This window comes from Anopheles ziemanni, chromosome 2 (genome assembly GCF_943734765.1).
Source record: "Anopheles ziemanni chromosome 2, idAnoZiCoDA_A2_x.2, whole genome shotgun sequence".
Taxonomy (NCBI): domain Eukaryota; kingdom Metazoa; phylum Arthropoda; class Insecta; order Diptera; family Culicidae; genus Anopheles; species Anopheles ziemanni.
In genome coordinates this window covers 16617617-16635207 of record NC_080705.1, presented here as the reverse complement: position 1 = coordinate 16635207, position 17591 = coordinate 16617617, and the positions used below count along the sequence as shown (strand labels likewise).

At 44.2% G+C, this 17591-nt stretch overlaps 1 protein-coding gene across 1 annotated transcript in view; it reads right to left on the bottom strand.

Annotated features, from left to right (window-relative positions):
• LOC131282273 (protein spire) overlaps nt 1-14612 on the bottom strand; it is a 126366-nt gene extending 111754 nt beyond the window's left edge. Inside the window, exon 1 of the mRNA XM_058311687.1 lies at nt 14094-14612. Coding sequence (XP_058167670.1) covers nt 14094-14562 — 469 coding nt within the window. The 5' untranslated portion in view covers nt 14563-14612. The remainder of the gene's footprint in view (nt 1-14093) is intronic.
• Nucleotides 14613-17591: the final 2979 nt, after the last annotated feature.

The following is a 17591-nucleotide window of genomic DNA, read 5'->3' as shown; positions in this document are numbered from 1 at the left end:
TTATCGGCAGAGGGCAAAGACTTAGGACCTGAAGCATGACACACGTTCGTGAGGTCTGGCAGGTGAATTTAATAAAAAAAAACAATAGTGGAGCTACTCTATAGGTAAAACATAATCCCTGTGAAATATTTTCTTCACCGTTACTAAAATCACCCAACTAAAAACTTCCCAGGGGATGTTGACATACGCTACTTACAATTAAGTAAATTGTTGCTGATAGACTTCATGGGTTAGATACAAAACAATAAGAGTCAATAAAAATATTGATGAAGAAACACAAGAATATTGTCAAATTAAAAACGGGTATGAATTTTGATTTGAAAATTTTACGACTCACAACATTTTATAAAAAGAAAACATAATTTAGAAAATGAAACAGAACAAATACAATGGAGGAAACAAGAATAGCACCACCCTGTTTTTTGACAATTTTTTTTATATTTCCATAAAATTGGAGCTTTTTCGAGTTTGGTAGGTTATTACAATCAGTTTCACAACTTTCCAGTGGATTACGGTCGCATGAATGTGGGCTAATAACGTTAAAACCCTATAATTCATGAAAACGGGGAGGAAATAAAAATAGCACCACTTTGGGTTTCTGTTCAGCAATTGAAGATATTCTAACAAAACTTCAATTAAAATATAGTTTAATGATTTTATTAGTAAATATAAGAGTATTTGTATCTAATCCCTTCAAAACGCGGTGATTTGGAGGTAAAAAATACATTTTTTCAGAGAGTTCTGCTCATGGCGCTCCCAGCATTCTCAAATACGAATTAGCACGGAATTGTTGCATCATTGTTTGACATTTGAAGTCAACCACGATGACCATGAATAGGCCAAAGGTTTTTTTATGAAATTAGGATACGGAGAGTCTGCTGGCCACCTTGATAGGTCCTTTCTTCTGTCAGGAATCCAACCTGTAGTTAACATCAACTCATGGAATCCGGTATATATTTATTGGAAAACGAAGTCTAAGCTCATCCAAGTTTAATTTTATTCAATTAATCTTGTTTCTAGTACATCAAACTTCATTCTCAGTCAGATGCATGGCAAGGTAAGCTTTCGTTGTTGTGAGAGAACTCCCCATATCAATGGTTTAACACCACCAACGTTCCGGCTCATTTTAACACCAGGTTCTTGTTGAAGATCTAGTTAAAAGTATTGTCAAACATGTAGGAAACCAAGAATGAACTTTATTTCGCCTGAAAAGAACTTTTTTTCATGCGTCGCAGCAACAAATATAACTAAAAGAGAGTTTGAACCGTTTCAATGCATGTCGCTCTGTCATGTTGGGCTTTCGTAATCTTTATGGCTACTTGTAGTTTTCCCCGCTCAGCGTAATTTGCTGCAAATGTCTTATTGACACCTTAAGTTGAATTCTGCATGATTTAGAATCACTATTCATCCCTGGTTTGTTCCTTATTTATAAATTATTCCCATATCCATCTCCGTAAGCTAGGTTTTACTGCCGCGTTGGCCCTTGTGGCCGTCGTTATCGGAATGTTTCATCAACCCTACTGCTATGATATGTAATCCGAAGGTTTTTAGACCGATTTTCAGGGACCAGCCCTCTGCTACCATGGTCAGTTTTGGTGTTTAGCTCGGTTTTGACGAAGCGATGCTGTTCCTGACCCATGTCTTCTAAATGGCTTGGAAAATCAAATAACACACGACTAATAAAATTTAATTTCTACAGTTTAGGGTCCATACTAACTACTAATATCTTAAAAACTCATTTAAGATTATTAGTTTTTTAGATATCTTCAATTGCTGAACAAAAAACCAAAGTGGTGCTATTTTTATTTCCTCCCCATTTTAAGGCTTTTTTCGGTTTAAATGGTAGTTCTCCACATTAAAGCGACCGTAATCCACTGGAAAGTTGTGAAACTGATTGTAATAACGTACCAAACTCGAAAAAGCTCCAATTTTATGGAAATATAAAAAATATTGTCAAAAACCAGGGTGGTGCTATTCTTGTTTCCTCCAGTGTATATGGATCATCAAATCTTATATGTAACCAAAAACTAGTTGAATGACGATTTAATGAAAACAAAATGAAAAATTCCATTAACATTCCTCAAAACGCACTTTTCCACGGTGTGCCATTTATTTCCCAAACAAAACTGTACCAATTTGCAGCTGTAACAGGTGGATTTCATTTTTGTTGTTTTGATTATTCAAAAACACACTAACTTTACGAATTGGATCTATTCGCAGCTATGTTAATCATACAGTTACAACCCAAAATAGCGTTCAATTAATGATAGTCGATTACATCAACAAAATACCACCTGATTATGCTCCAATTTTAAAAGCACCAATGTTTTGTTTCCCCCTCGCTTCCCACATTCCACCGAGTTTTATCTGGTGTTGATTACCCGAGGGAAGGAAATCGTTCAACCGTTAGACAAATACGTTCTGCCAGCGGTGAGCTAATTCGTAATTAGAAGTGCGAAACCAACGCAGCTTTTGGTTGCGTTGGTTTCGGAAACTAAAAGAAAAAAAGAACAAGACAAGCAAGGAAAGCAAATGGCGTCCGGTTTGATTGATCGCGGCAACCATGTCAACCGGGCTCAAACAAATTAGAGCTCGTGCGGAAAACAGTTACGCAGGGCTTATCGTTCGTCGTCGATGAAAGAAATTTCCAACACTCGCTTCCGAAAGTGGAGCAATTTCCCGAAATATCCACCGTGGCGGTGCAGCATCAGTTTTCGGACCAGGGCCAGGTGTGCACCAGAGCCAACACATACGCAACTTACAAATAGCACAAACCGCAACAGCGGGTTTTTTTCCGAACGAATCGTCAACCGTACGACGACGAATTAGATCGATTTAGTGGCGATTTATTTCATTCCTTCCTTCCAACAGACGTTCCTCTTCCGTCCGCACGCGGTTCGCACGAGCAAGATTCATCGTTCCCTTTCCCCCCGATCGCCTCCGTCCCCTCCACTCGTCGATGGGCAACCGTAAGTGACCAAAAACAAAACCGTTTACACCCGAACCCCGCAGAAACTGCCCCGTTGCGAACACGCGCGTGTTCCAGACTTGCGGCTTGGTATGGCAGGAAATTTAAGTCTGCGGCGGAAGGGACGAATTTAACATTACAACCGCCGCCCGGCAGTCACCTGTAGAATACCTCCACCCCATCCCGCGCCCTCGCAGACGCCATCCAACGTTTTACCAAAGCGAAGGGGAGGCGAAAAGTGATCGCGAGCCACGAAAACTGGAGCAACCGCTGTTGTTCTTGTCAGACGGTCGACTGTTATTACGCCGCGTGGAAAGCGGGATGTTAGCCGGCTTCCTGCCGCCGGTACGTACACCAGCTTTGTTTCTACACCCCGTCGTTCAGCTTTGGTTGGTCCTTCCCTTAATAGATCGCTTTACCAACCGCCGCTCGAACACGTCAATCGCTTGCGCTCCATTAACTCCACACTTGAGAAAATGGGTCAACCGATTGCGGGACTCTCCCGAAAAAAAAGAAAAAGAAAACCGCACATATCAGCCGACAAGGAAATGCCGCTCCGAATCGACCCGGGCGAGATGTTGTCTCGTGACCACCGCAATTTCTTACAACTGGATCGGTTTAAATGATTCCACACGTTACAGCAGTCAATGACGGATTCAAATGGTGTTTCGTCATTCCGAAACCACGATCATTTCTTAAAATTGAAGAAGAATGATCCTATCGAAGAATCAAAGCTAATCAAACGGCGGCGGCTTCGACATATGAGATAAAACTCAACGCCAACTCTGGAGGAATTTTGCGAGAGTCCTTTCCGCCGGTTGTGCGTTCGTATGTTCGCATCGCTCCGGAATGTGCTCCGTCAGATGACAGTAAAAATAAAACCAACATAAAAACAGCCTCCCCTCCTAGGAAGTCGCGACCAAGACCTGTTTTCCACTCTATGAACGAGTAAACACGGGGGGGGGAGCGAAGAAGTTTGTTGTCTTATCTGTTTTTTTTTTCCTATTTCTATGTTTTTGTGTTTCCTTGCCACCCGATAAAAATGAAAACATGAAACGCCTTTTCGCGCGATTTCATTCATAATCGACCGGGGACGATTGCGGCCGGTTCTGCGCAACACGATAGGCGTAGACACTCGGACTGCGGGACACGGGACGTAAAGAGTTGAGACATCGCAGCAGGGAAGAGCACGGTAATAATTTAAGGTTTGAGTCCCGGTTCAGGAGGTCTGTCTCTTTGTAGTCTGGAATTCGATCGCCAAATAGGCGAAGGAAACTTTGAAACATGGTAAGAACAGGAAAAAGATCAAAAGAGATGTTGAAAATTATATCACGCAATTATGCTTGCTAAGACCAACGTTTAGTATAAAAAATATTGCGAAACGAAACCGGAATGTTTCGATTCTTGAATGTAGGTTTTGTTATCCAATTTCGGTGGCTTCTGCAATAATCGTTAAAAACCAAACCGTCCGATGGCGTTCCTAAACTCCATTCAGGATTGAGGGAAACCTCTTACCCTTCTTCCCTTTTCCCCCTGTGCGTGTGTTTTGGGTGACATTTTCATCCCCCTATGCCACCCCGTAGACGCGTTTTACCAACCGGTTCCGCAAGCCGGGAAAGTCATTCTTATGCTAACACGATCGATCGTCTAACAGATCGTGCGACTATTAACAGCAAATGTTTCGAGCCACGTGATCGATTATTAGATGAGCAGAATTGGACACCATTAGCCGAGCAATGCTGCCTTTTTTCTCGTTTTTGAAAAATATTAGAGGATTAATATCTAGGCATTCTTTACGTTATTGTCAATGTTTTACAAAATTGACAGTCATTTCCAAAGTTTGAGAGATTCTTGTACAAATGTAACCAAAATAAAATACAGATAATAACCAATTTTAAAAAAGTTTACGAAAAAATAACAGCGATAAACAGGTCATCTAACAAAATCCGCCAACGTCAAACCATCAATCGCACCGCATTAAATAAATTCCTCCCGCGAGGGGCACAACATTTGTGGCACATCACTTCGTAACGGGATAATTTTAATCACAACCCATCCGAAGACGCAGACCTGATCGGCACCCATTATTATCGGCATGTGAGGGAAGATGCAGCGGTAAATAGAAAATATAAATCCGCCAAGAAGCCGCGCGGATGAGATCAGCGCTTCCTGCTTCAACCCCGCGGCGCGCAGCTGACAGCGATTTGGTTTGACTGTTTTCGGCCAACATAGTGTCGGAATCTGTTTGACCGATATATTTCACGCGATATTCACGCCCGCAGGAGTGGCGGCACGATGATTCACCACCGCCACGGTGTGCCCCCTTCGTCTGCGTATAAATTTAGAGCACGGTCCGCGGCGTGTTTCCCATCATCACTCATATATGGTAAAATCTAATCAAACGCGAAAAAGGTGTTTGAAAGCACGGAAACCTTGCGACCGACCTCTCCGACATGGTGAGAGTTGATAAAAATGATTTTCCGTAATCCCTCGTTAAAGACACATTTTGAAGATGGCACCGACAAATAATGCAGAAACGAGATCCAAAAACCTGATCAACGATCAGATAATAAAAAAAAACACACCATCCACCAACGAGCATCAGCTTTTTTATGAGCCAAACATACACCTTCTGATCAACAAGCCCCCCAAGTTGGGCGATAGACTATGAAAGTTAATAAGTTTAGACTCGAACACACACCATTGGATTGGATAACGTGTGACGCGACGTGGCGCGGGAGTCTGGTTAAAAATATGCATAGCGGAGAAATCGATCGTTCTTTGTAGCTATTTTCGGTAGGGAGGTGAAAACTGTCAAACGCGATCGAAGTCTTCTCCCCTCCAAATATGTAGAATCTGTGAATCAAATTTTCTGTTCCTAAAAAAACTCGAACGAACAAAGCATTATTATCCACTCCGTTTTACGTTGGCTTCGAAAAAGTGTGCTGCTCTTAAAACTCTCGCTGAAAGATTTTCAAGCTGTCGAAAGGGGTGTTGCTAAAGACTTAGGCACTAAAGATTAGGAATTCTTAGTGTTTTCCGATTCCTTTCGCAGTCTCGTTCGATAACTTAAAGCGACTGCTCGGAGGAGGTGACTACGAAGGCGAGCTGCACAACTGATGCACTTTCAATGCACCGCTCCAACTCCCATCACACGTTTTCAGGGGGAACATATTTTTAGTTCCCCTCCCGAGATGTCAAGTGTTCATCCTAAAAAAAGGCACCTCACACCGAAGCCATTTTATGGACCACCGAAGATCTTTCTTCGCCGAAGATTTTTCTAAAAGAAAAACTTCTCCCCCCCATCGATCCGTGCGTTTTTCGAGAGCGCATTGGAAAGGGGAAAGACGGTTAGATTATTTTTAAAATAATGTCAAAATTTCTTCCGAAAAGTCCCTTGGCATGATTTGTTTACGAGTTTGTTGGTCGAGTTTGAGAAAGATGAATGAAATTCCGTCGCGGGTCCCTCGAGAGGAAAACACGTCGTTTACAAACAACTCACTCGCGGAAACAGGGCTATGTTCCCCCAGAGGTAGAAGGGAGTAAAACGCGTCAGGTGCAGTGAAACGTCATCTCACAATTTGGTTTTTAATTTTACCCAACCTACAAACCACCGGAGAAGATAACAAACCACAACATATGGCGCAGCGGGAAGCAATGGTGAAAAATTACGCGCAGCAGGTCGCTTGATTCGAAGGCCGTGGAAAATGGGAAAATCCCCATGACGCGATGTTGAGTCCGTTGCGTGGCGAGTTCGTGAAGATCTATTTAGTGCAACGTTCTAAAACACACGCAAGAAGGAGCAAACTGCGTCTGCGGCAAAAAGTGTGACAACCGGATCGAAATCCGACGAGGAAACGCAGCCAGGAAACAACATCCACAGCTCATCCCCAACCCGAGCCGATGCTCGGTGTCTGCATGTGGTGTGGCCCGAAGGAATGCGTAACTATTTCATAATCGTACGGTGTTGGTTTTTTTTCTCGCTTCTTCTTTTCCCTCGCCCGGGCGCCGCCAACGGAAAAAAACGGCACGCATCGATCCGTGCCAACACAACAACACTGCATCTACGCAACATCGGTACAAAAAATGAAAACAAAAATTCATCCTCCATGCTGCCCTGCGCATATGCGAGGCACGCGATATGCCTTCGCGCCATCGGTGGAGGGCAGCAGCAATCTTTAAAACAAAATTAAAATACCAATATCACTTCACGGGTCTGACTCATTTCGCAGTTTCCGCTCGCCTACGCCGCCGCGATTCCGTTCCGTTCCACGGGGTTGAGGGGTGCACGCCCAATGGATGTGGGGTAGTAGTGATGCTCGAGGAGCGAGGGACGAGCAGGGGCTGGGGGGGGGGGGGGAGGGATATCAAAGCTCACAGGAAATGTGAAGACGTGTGAAGTGCCTATCCGCCAGCGCGAATCGAACGAAATCCGATCGGCGAAGAAAAACTCGAAAGAGAGCTCATTACAACATCGGATGCAGTTTACAATCCGAAATGTATTAAACTATGCTAGTGTTTCGCTAGCAGAGGATTTTTGTGTTTTTTTGTTTTGGAAAATTGTTTACTCCACGCCAAAAAGAAAAGTAACACCAAAGTTCGATTAGATCATTAAAAATAGGTTAAAACCAAAATGTACAATTTTGTTTTAAAAAACTTACAGAACCGAAACAAGCATTAGAGTTGAAATGGTAAACAAATTTGAAAAATAAAACTAGTCTAGTTCACTAATCTTCAACTCAGCCTGATTTAGAAGTGCATAAACAAATAGGAAATCCAACAACTAGTAACCGTCATTGCCCCAAACATCGCCGACCCAGTCATGCGACGATTCCGAGCGATTTGGCAACACCGTCAGTCATTCCTTCGATTTTAATGCTCTAATGAAACGAAACACCGATGCGAACAGCGAATTACCAAACGGCTGCTTCCCCGGCACGGATGGATCTATGCCCAAATATATGTGTACGCATACGGAAAACGGCCGCAACACGCAATCAGCGCATTTCTTCTCCTGTCTATTTTGGCACCATGCACCGCACAGCATACCGCCACCCCCAGCAACAACCATCTTAGGTTGGCTTGCTACCCTCCTCAAACCGAGCGCGGGTGGCCCCGTTGGGTTCGGTTTCAAATCGAAGCACACATTTCATAACACTAAATCACTGCGCTTCGACTGCATCATCGCTGCTTCGTTCGGAGAAAACGATGCGCTCCAAAATAAACCTCAAAAGTGGCCGAAAAAGATGCTCAACTACGCGCAAAAATGCGGTGGTCGAAATGGTGGGATTTGGAAAATTGTGGAGTCGCGCCTGCTTGGCCAAAGTGGGCAAGTGATGGACCTTCGATTCAGTTACTCAAATCAGTGGCTACCGCACTGGCGAAACATGAATTGCTTGCTCAAGATGGCTTATTTTCCGGAAAATTCATTCAAACCTACCCGCAATCGCATGTGGGAATGGTGAATTATCATCAATTATGCACGCAATTTAGAGTATCAATGTTAAAACAAATGCTCCGCAAAAAGATTCTCAATTTGTTTTATTTCAACGTTATAGAAAGCAAAGAGACAAATAGAAAGAATGGCAAATAAAACAAAACTTTGAGTCACTCTTGAAATAAAAAAAAAACATACCAACGAAGCTGATAAGCAGCTAATAGAAAGTGTTTTTTTAATTTAATTCACTGCTGATAATAAATCACTTTTTTACAACAAGGCAGCGGAGTTCACAAACACACTCACTTCAACGGTCGCCTGAAATAAGAAAATTAAAACCCATCAAAAGCGTGAACTTCTTGACGCAAACAAACGAAAAAAAAAATCTTAAGTGCCGAGTAAAGGCAAATCAACGCACCATTACCATAAAAACCGTGCCCTTAACAACTAACAATTAAAAGGCACCAACAGAATGCGGAGATGGGAGGGGTTTGGAACAAAGCAAGGTCCTCTTAAAAATTTCTCGTTTTATTTTCTTAGCGATCTCACAATTTAGTTGAAGATTTTTGTGCGCTTTCATGCATCTGTTTGAAGGTTTTTAAAGGGGAAAATTTGAGGCAAAAGCAAAACCGCCAGGCCCACCACCGGAAGGAGTAGGATTCTCGAATTGAGATTTTCACAGCTCAAGTGTGTACAACCCCCGTCCGATTTCCATATATTCAAATGAGAATTTCGAATGCATCGGACCGATAAAAAAAGTCCACGAAGGCATCGAATTAATGTGTACACGCACAGTACAGGCACCGTATAGCAGCTGGTGTTGCTCCCGGCGTCTGCCCGATGCTGACTATGTGTGACCGCACTCTTATGGCACTGCCTGTGGGACTACATGGAGTTCGTCTTTTCTCACCTTTCAGGTGGTTAAAACCTGCTCAAGTGGATGTGTTTTCTTGGAATCATCTTTTTACGGGCTTCGGGTTCGAAACCACAGCATGGACCCCCGGTTCGGATTTTATTGTGATGGGTGAGCATATCTCATTTCCTCGTTCAGGGAAAAGTACTTAACGACCCACAGGCATCATCACGAGACCCGCGTTGAAGACGAACAATAAGTTACCGAGTAATATTCTATCACCTCGACACTCTGCTGAGGAAGGTGTCGGAATCTGTCGACAAGAGTCATCGGGATGTTTGATTGAAAGGGAATGGATTGCTCTACCATCTTTTCATCGGGGCATATTTTATTTCCCACACATCAGGACTAGGAACTTATCCAGAAGAATCCTACCGGCAACCACAAGCAGCTACATGAAGCAGGAAACCACAGGAATTGAACACGGATGAACCGTAGAAGCGAGAGTAAAAAGTACTCACCACAATGTCACATGCTATATTTGGACCTGTGAGAAAAAGTTCCCACAAACACCTCCAAGGAGCAGGATTGGAAATTTATGGAGCGGTGCGCCCGGAAATTGTCAACGTCGAACCAAAACTTTGGATATCTCGCTGAGTCCTGATAAGGCCTTGAGAAAAATAAATCTATGCACTTCTTTGTAATAAAATGTATGGATAAACTTTTGAGTCACTATAAATTATATAACATTCTAAAACTGATCCGAACCAAAAGGCATCAATATTTAAGTGGGCAAAATCGAATTCTGCTCACTCATTCGTTTTTTGGCATCTTAAAAGGGGAGCAAGAGAGAGATAGAATAGAACCACTTTCATGACCATGCAGATGGCCGTAGGCATGCTGCAAAGAACTCGTCTCAAGGAAAACCGCAACCCGGCTGCCCTGCGAACCCCTAAACTGCTCGTCTGGTCATTGAAAAAGCTCTTCCGACAAGAAGCCGAACCACAAGATCATTACGCGGCATCGATTCCGATGGACTTTCTCTTTCGGATCGCGATCGGAGGCGGGTGGGGAATGGAAATTCTTATTCAACCATGATTGACCCTGGCGCTCGGCACCATCAACTGGTGCCCCGAAATGACGTAAATCTTCGATCGGGGTACCTTTCCTCGGTTCGACAATTTCCCGTAGACGGTAGGGTACTGGCGAAGTTGAGAAGTCACTTCCTTCCAATTAGGTCCACCCTTAAACCTCTCATTCCCGGCCCTACGCGCGGGAAGGGAAACATAATACCACCCTTCGTCCAGGGCGAGTATGACAAGATTTCTGTGTGCATTGGCCGAGGACTGGATTGGATCAATCGATTGCTCATTATTAAAAACCATGACCATGAGAAGATGATCCCCACGCGAAGGTAAGCTCATCGTGCCGAAACACCGATCATGATGGTCATGACCCAAACCCAAGCCGCACTGCCTGAAAGCATCTTTCGGTTAATTGAAAGTACCTACCTCATCGCCGTGATGATCGTCTTCAGAAGTGGGCAAGTTCATGCTAAATAAGCTAGCCCTTGATTGATGTTTTCCTCTTCGCAAGGCGCGATACCACGGGATAGACATTCTTCAGGAAGGCAATTGAAAAACCTTCGTCGTGGACGAAACCTGCTTAGAGGCAAGTACGTAAGTACACTTGTGAGTAAGGCAAAATTACCTTCACTTGCCTTTTGAAGTGCAATAAACTCGTAACGAGCCAAAGCTACTTCATTTCGCTCCATTGCAGAAACGTTCAAGCCTTTCTCCGCAGTTATTTTCCGAGCTATTAATTCTGTTTCGATGGTGGACAAACGAGTAAGTACCAATCAAAAGCAGGAAGAATTAGTAACAAGATCATAACTTAAATACAATGCGTTTTGAACACCCAAATGAGGTTCGTACATAACTTCCTCACATAATATATCCAATAACGAATCGTCACACCCCATTTGCAAGCGATTTGCAGTGTATATTTAAATAGACACCTACAACACCAAACAATACCAACCCTTTTGCTTTCCTCACACTTTCAGCACACCTTTGCAGCCAGGTTGCTGCAAAAACTATACAGCTTGTTTGTGTCTGCTAAGCAGCGCCCGGTTTGTGTCCACACAGTAAACATCATGAACTTTCCTTGGACGCCGGAAATAAGGTTTTGTTTTAAGTTTTGTCCCTCTCCAATACCTACCTTACCAGTTGAACTGTTTATAAAACGTTTAAAGTTACTCTGCCAAGCGTTTTTGTAGCCCAATTCGAAGGGGGAAACAGTGGACAAAGCTACTGTTTAACTGCACAAGCTTTACTACAGGCTATAACTGTAATTTCCCGAGAAGTAAATTTCATGGACCATTAATTGAACTAATTTCTGCACGAATGTTCTTATCTAGAGGTTTTCTTTTCACACATATCCAATCGGCAGCACCGTTGAAGTTCATTGATTTCCTTTTCCGACACACGTTCCAACAATCATCAGAATTTGCTCCACATCGTTGCGACCATCTGCAGTCAGAGGCGAGAACAGCTGGCACAGCTAACCACCGTAAATCGAAAAGTGGATGACTTCATCAGCTAAGAACCGAAATAACGAAATCACTCCGCTTACAGCTCGAGGGCCCTTTTGTTGCTTTTTTTTACATTTTCCTTCGCGTGATGAAATAAAAACTAACCGAATCAATTCCAACACCTAGAAAGGTAGCTACCAACTGAACCCAATCAAGAAAAGTGTTCGAATTATTGCCAGCCGCAGAAGAAGTTAAAACTCCCGAGGCTAGAGTTAAGGCGAACAGGAAGTACACACTTTTTGAATTAAAGCACCCGAAAAAAACAGGAAGGTATGCGTCCGTTCGTCCCCAAGAAAAAAGAACGTCTTTATATCTTATGCTAGGCACGGAAAAAGGCCTCCGATCCCATCGCATCAATTCGTTCAATCAGCTTCCGACGTGATGCTGCAGCACACACATTTGGTGCCCGGAGGGGCGTTTGGTGTGTCTCTGGACTGGGTTCTATGACCAAAATCTTATTGAAATACGGCGCCCAACCCCCCCTCCCTATTCGAGGTCGGTTGGTCTTCAATTTCGAATTCTGCTCCCAAGTGGGCGGGCTTCAACTGGCCAGCATCGCGGGATCCGTGGGCATCGTGGGCAATTGTGCTGGCGTTCATGAAGAATTATATTGATTGCTGCTGCACGCCAGAACGACGCCCATGTGGCGCACATGTTTTATTCACCCCAAAAAGGTAGTTCTCGGGTGTGGCCGGACTGCGCCATGCTTCCCTCCAAGCCATCAACTCGCCGTGCGCGAATGTGAATTCCCCTTGATTGTTTCGGAGAAGGTCTGAAGCCCTGAAGCCTACGGAAACGCTTGAAAAAAATCCACCCAGATCCACAATGTGTCGGTGTGCTCCATGGCAAACCGGACCCGTCTATAACCTCTTCGGTCCCTCGGGAATTCCACCATATGGGATTTAGTCCAAGATTAGGACAGCTGGCGCGCTCTTGACCGTCGCCGTGTTCAGCAGTCGTTGCCAACCAGGACAATGTCTGCTGCCCAACGGTCTCTCGAGGGGCCACGGTGTGTGCGTCACCCTAAAGACGTTCGATTAGGTCATAGCTGTTTGCGGAGCGTCGGGGTCCTCGAAATTGATACTGTGACATCGTCGTGAGAAGAAAAACTAAAAAAAAAATCGTCACCAGCCGGAAACAAAGTGGCAAGCAATTCTTCACTATGCACGAAAAGAGAGCAACCGATGGATGGCGTCACCAGTTTGGCGATAAACGGAAGCAAATGTTTCAAAAATAATCTCAGCATGACTTCATGTGGCGTTGGCCGTGCGTTCAAGCAACATCAGAATTGTTTATGATTCAATAAGTGTTTCATTCTTCAACGAACAGTAAGTAACATTCTCTCACAAGCTTGCAGAAGGAAGTAAACTCAAGTCTTCTTTTCTTGCACGCTCATTCAGCTCGCAGTTCACGCATTTATCACCTCGTGCCAAAGAGCAGTGTTTTAATTTCCTGGATTTCAAATGCAATTCTAACTATTGAATGCACAATCCTAGTCCGCTAAAGCAGAAGAACCTGCTACCCCCTTCGGGGGAGGTCCACCCGCGAGTCCAATATCTTGTGGAACGTGCTGCACGGGCTAGACAAAATGCATGAAAAGGGACACTTGAGCGCCGAACAAAGACATTTGCTCCATAATCACTCGCTTAGCGCTGAAGTGGCTCGGAAAGGCTCAGGTGTTGCCGAGCTGCGCGCGATCAAACAAACATAAAGATCTAATATGATGTTTTCCCTCTTGCTTGGTTTACGACAACACTTCAAGTTTACATTGTTTGCCCCATTGTGTTCAATTGAAATGTGGAGCATATTAAATGAGGTCTAGAGAGATTGGGGTCTTGGAAGGTGTAGCGCGTAATGCCATTAGACCTACACTTGATACGATTAAGGTTATGGGTTTGATTTAAAACGGATCAGTGAAGTAGTTTTCAATAAACAAGCTTTGTAAAAGTGGTAGAAACAATTTGAAGTAATTTCTCAAAAATCCCAACAAAGCAGACATTATGAAAAGTTCTGTCTGTATTCTGTCCCTAAAAAACGTTATTTTCAAAACGAATCTCGCGAATCACAAATCTCTGGAAAACGAATCATCCAATCTAGGCAAGAATATCTGTGTTATTCCCAAAGTTTAAGGAATTCTCAAATAATCGAACCTGAACCGTAGAACTTCCTCATATAAAACTGATGGAAGACTAAGAATACTAATGAACTTCAATTAAGCCTTACACTAACGCCATGGACTCACCTGTTTTAGCCGTCACGAAGCAGCTACCGTCCTTTTGGACGTGAAGTTGATGCGGATGCAGGGGCAACCGCAGGTCCCGTAGTCTACAGCCGGACTCCTGAAGTCGCGCCTTGAACATCCGAGACGCCTGGAAGATCAGCGCCCAGGCCTGATCCTCCGAGATCGGTGCGTTGAACGTTTTCAGGATTTCCTCGAGCGTCACCGACGTGCCGGCCCCGCCGCTACACACTACCGCGCCGCGTACTCCAACACTTCCACCATTTTCCGCCGGCCCACTAACATCCACCGTCGGGGCCGATGGTTCCGTCCGCCGCACGCCACCACCGCCGATCTTCGCAACCCGTTCACCGTCGCCCTCGCCCGACCGGGGCATCATTTTCGACGACACCTTCCGGCACTGGCCACCACGCTCGAGCGTTTCCGGTGGCGGCGGACAAGTCGGCACGGGCGTTTCGGTTTCCGACGCCATGCTCACTCTCTCCCTCACTCTCTCGTTCTCGGCCGTCGATGGGGCACCACTTTTCGGGATCACTAGCGATGAGAAGGATTTAGTACGACGCGATCAAATGCTACTGTATGTACCTTTTGTACGATCGTTAAGGTCGATCGTTCGTCATATGAGAACTTTATACACACTATGGGTTCAGCAGGCCGGCCCTGCGTCTACCCCTCACGGTTCGGTTGGCACGTGGGTTGGAGTGTGCCGCTGTACTCCTTACACTCTAAGCCGTTGCTGATCGGTCGGCCAATAAACCGACAGTGGGCTGTATCTGCTGCCTGACGCATCATTATGGTTACACTGCATACTCTTGGTACTAGGATTTACGAAAAACTAACTACGGGCGCTCCTCTCCGATCCTGCTCGCATAAGAAATATTCCAACTCCGCTTGGATCACACATTCACTACACACAAAAACACACTACACACAGATATAAGGCATGCAGGGATAATACATTTCCGTTTGTACAGAACCACGTTACTTTGCAGCGGAATTTAATAAAATAAGGTTGGTTAACCTCAGACACCTGCTATTCGTCGTTAGCGAAAGCGTTAGTCGACGGGAACCGTAGAGATGATTTTCTAACAAAACTTTTCGGGCTTCAAAGACCGATTTGGCTTGGTCACTGACGGTGACTGACAACGATCGACTTTGACCCGCGTGTTGCCGGTAATCTCTCCAAACGCACTACGCACTCTCGATACAAACGCGCGCTCGCAAATACACACACAACACTGATTTTCATCTAATCTCAAAACAAGCATCCACTATCAACTGACAAACACTTCATCCTTAAGCGCCCCTAAGCACACGCATCTAGCAGCTAGCCTATTGAAACGGACACTTGGTCTGACGCTTCGATGCTTTAAAACATTTGCAAGAACCACCGAGACACTATGCATATGCGCTGTTTTAGTACACGTACACGAATACTGACCGAAGGACACGCTGCTGTCACTAAAACTTGGATCACTCTCAAAAGGCTCTACCCTTCGAAATCAATCCTCCTGTTCGCTACCCATCCGTGGGTTGCTAAGATGATTCTGCGATAAAAAACAAAAACCTAAGTGAGTGATAAATTTTCGTAGTCATAGCCAGAGTTGATTGACGACGCATACAAGAAAACGACGCATACAAAATATTAAATCGTGATTTGCGTGTTCGCCACCGGATAAAAAGGGGATTTTTCTTCAATAACAAAGTCACCGGATGACGAGCTCCAAAACTGTGGCCAACATTTATTATCAGCTCGTTTTACCATAGGAAAGTGAAAAATGACCACCTTGACCCCAGTCGACCCATTTCAAAATCCTTGTTTTTTTCCTTTTCCACCTGCACCAGATGGCCAAATGTCACTCCTTTGGCATTGGAACGAAACTATCGATCGGTATTCCCTGGTCGGAGTTTTTCCCACGGTCACGCATACGTTGAAAAAAATGCGGCTACTTCCGTCATCATGCACGAACCAACGCCACTCTAATCGATTGCACGCCACGGAAAGTGAGCGTTTTTATTCCGCGAGGCAAAGAGAATTTTCACCTGTTTTCCGATACTGCTCACCGGCAGTAAGTCAGTGAAATTAGCTTTGGGTTTACACTAATGCACTGATACCGACGAGATGAAAACTGCTGAATGGCCGTTTTGTAGCACGAAGAGAAAACAAATGGCACTGGATGGAGCCTGTGGTTGCATAGTCACAATCGATTTTGTTAGGAACTACTTCTTATTATTCTAGAACGTTTTAGGGAAAAATAATTTGATCTGATAGGATACAAACAGTGTTGGCCTTGCACCAATCGACTCCAACATTTAAGCACATTTGCGAACTTTCGTTAGCATCCCGGAAACATACGGCACCAAAAACAACTGTTCGCCATATTAAACTCTAGTAGCCGTTGATTTGGTTAGATGTAGCCAAAACTAAATTTAGACTAAACCGCAAGAACAGCTCACTGTTATTTTACGATTAACACCAATGTGATAAGGATTGGGGGCATGAAGTTTTGTACGAACCCCCCAATAAACTCTACACATCAACCACAAAATTACCAAAGGAAACAACGGCTGCAATCCCGTTCTCCTGGCACTCGGCGAAAAAAACCAATGCACGCACGATTTTCTTTTTCTCGCGAATTTCCACTGCCCACACTTGCTGCAATAATATCCGTCTATCCAAACGCAACGCACGACCGCTCAAATCGAGCTTCCGAACACTACTGGACCTCTTTAAACCGCTTGCAGTTCACACCGGTTCGAGGACCTTGAATAACCGATTCGATGACCGACGTACGTTTTATACACTACCAACACATACAACGCCCTGAGGATACATCGGTAAACCGGTTCGGATCGGGCATTTCTTGAGTGTGTGCGTGTATCACGCACCAGCGACATCGAGCAGTGTGCTCGAATTAGTTCACCGATCATATGTTTTTTCGAGCAGCTTTGTTTTCGTTCTTTCTCGCTCTACCGCACGATACCGGTGTGTGCTTTCTTTTGCCGGCGTATTTTCTCTCTCTAACTCACTGTTTTCGGCCTGCTTGGCGGATTTGTTAGGATTTTAGTTACCTATGTTGAAGGTAGGCCGCATAAGCTGGGAGTTAAAATTTTAAGAAATTTAATGTGTCGCTGAGCACCGCCCCACAAATTAAAGGGTAAGAAATCCTGTTGAGTATAAAGAAAGTCGTAAAACGATCCTGTTCGAACATGTTCAAAATAGGATTTGCACTGTAACTGTGATCATTCATTGTTGCAAATATCGAGGTAGATGAATATCGCTAGTAATAGAAAGTGTTGCTGGAGGTCACTCGCAGCAAAATAAAACACTCACTTTTATTTACAGAAATAAGATAATCGTTCAATTTATTCTACCGTACACTGACAATCTTACTGATATTACTGCCTAACTAAATTTGTAAAAGTTTCTCTATAAAACAATAAAATGGCAGGAAGAATGCAAACCTGTGCTACGGTCGTTGTTCTCATTAGTAATTAAAA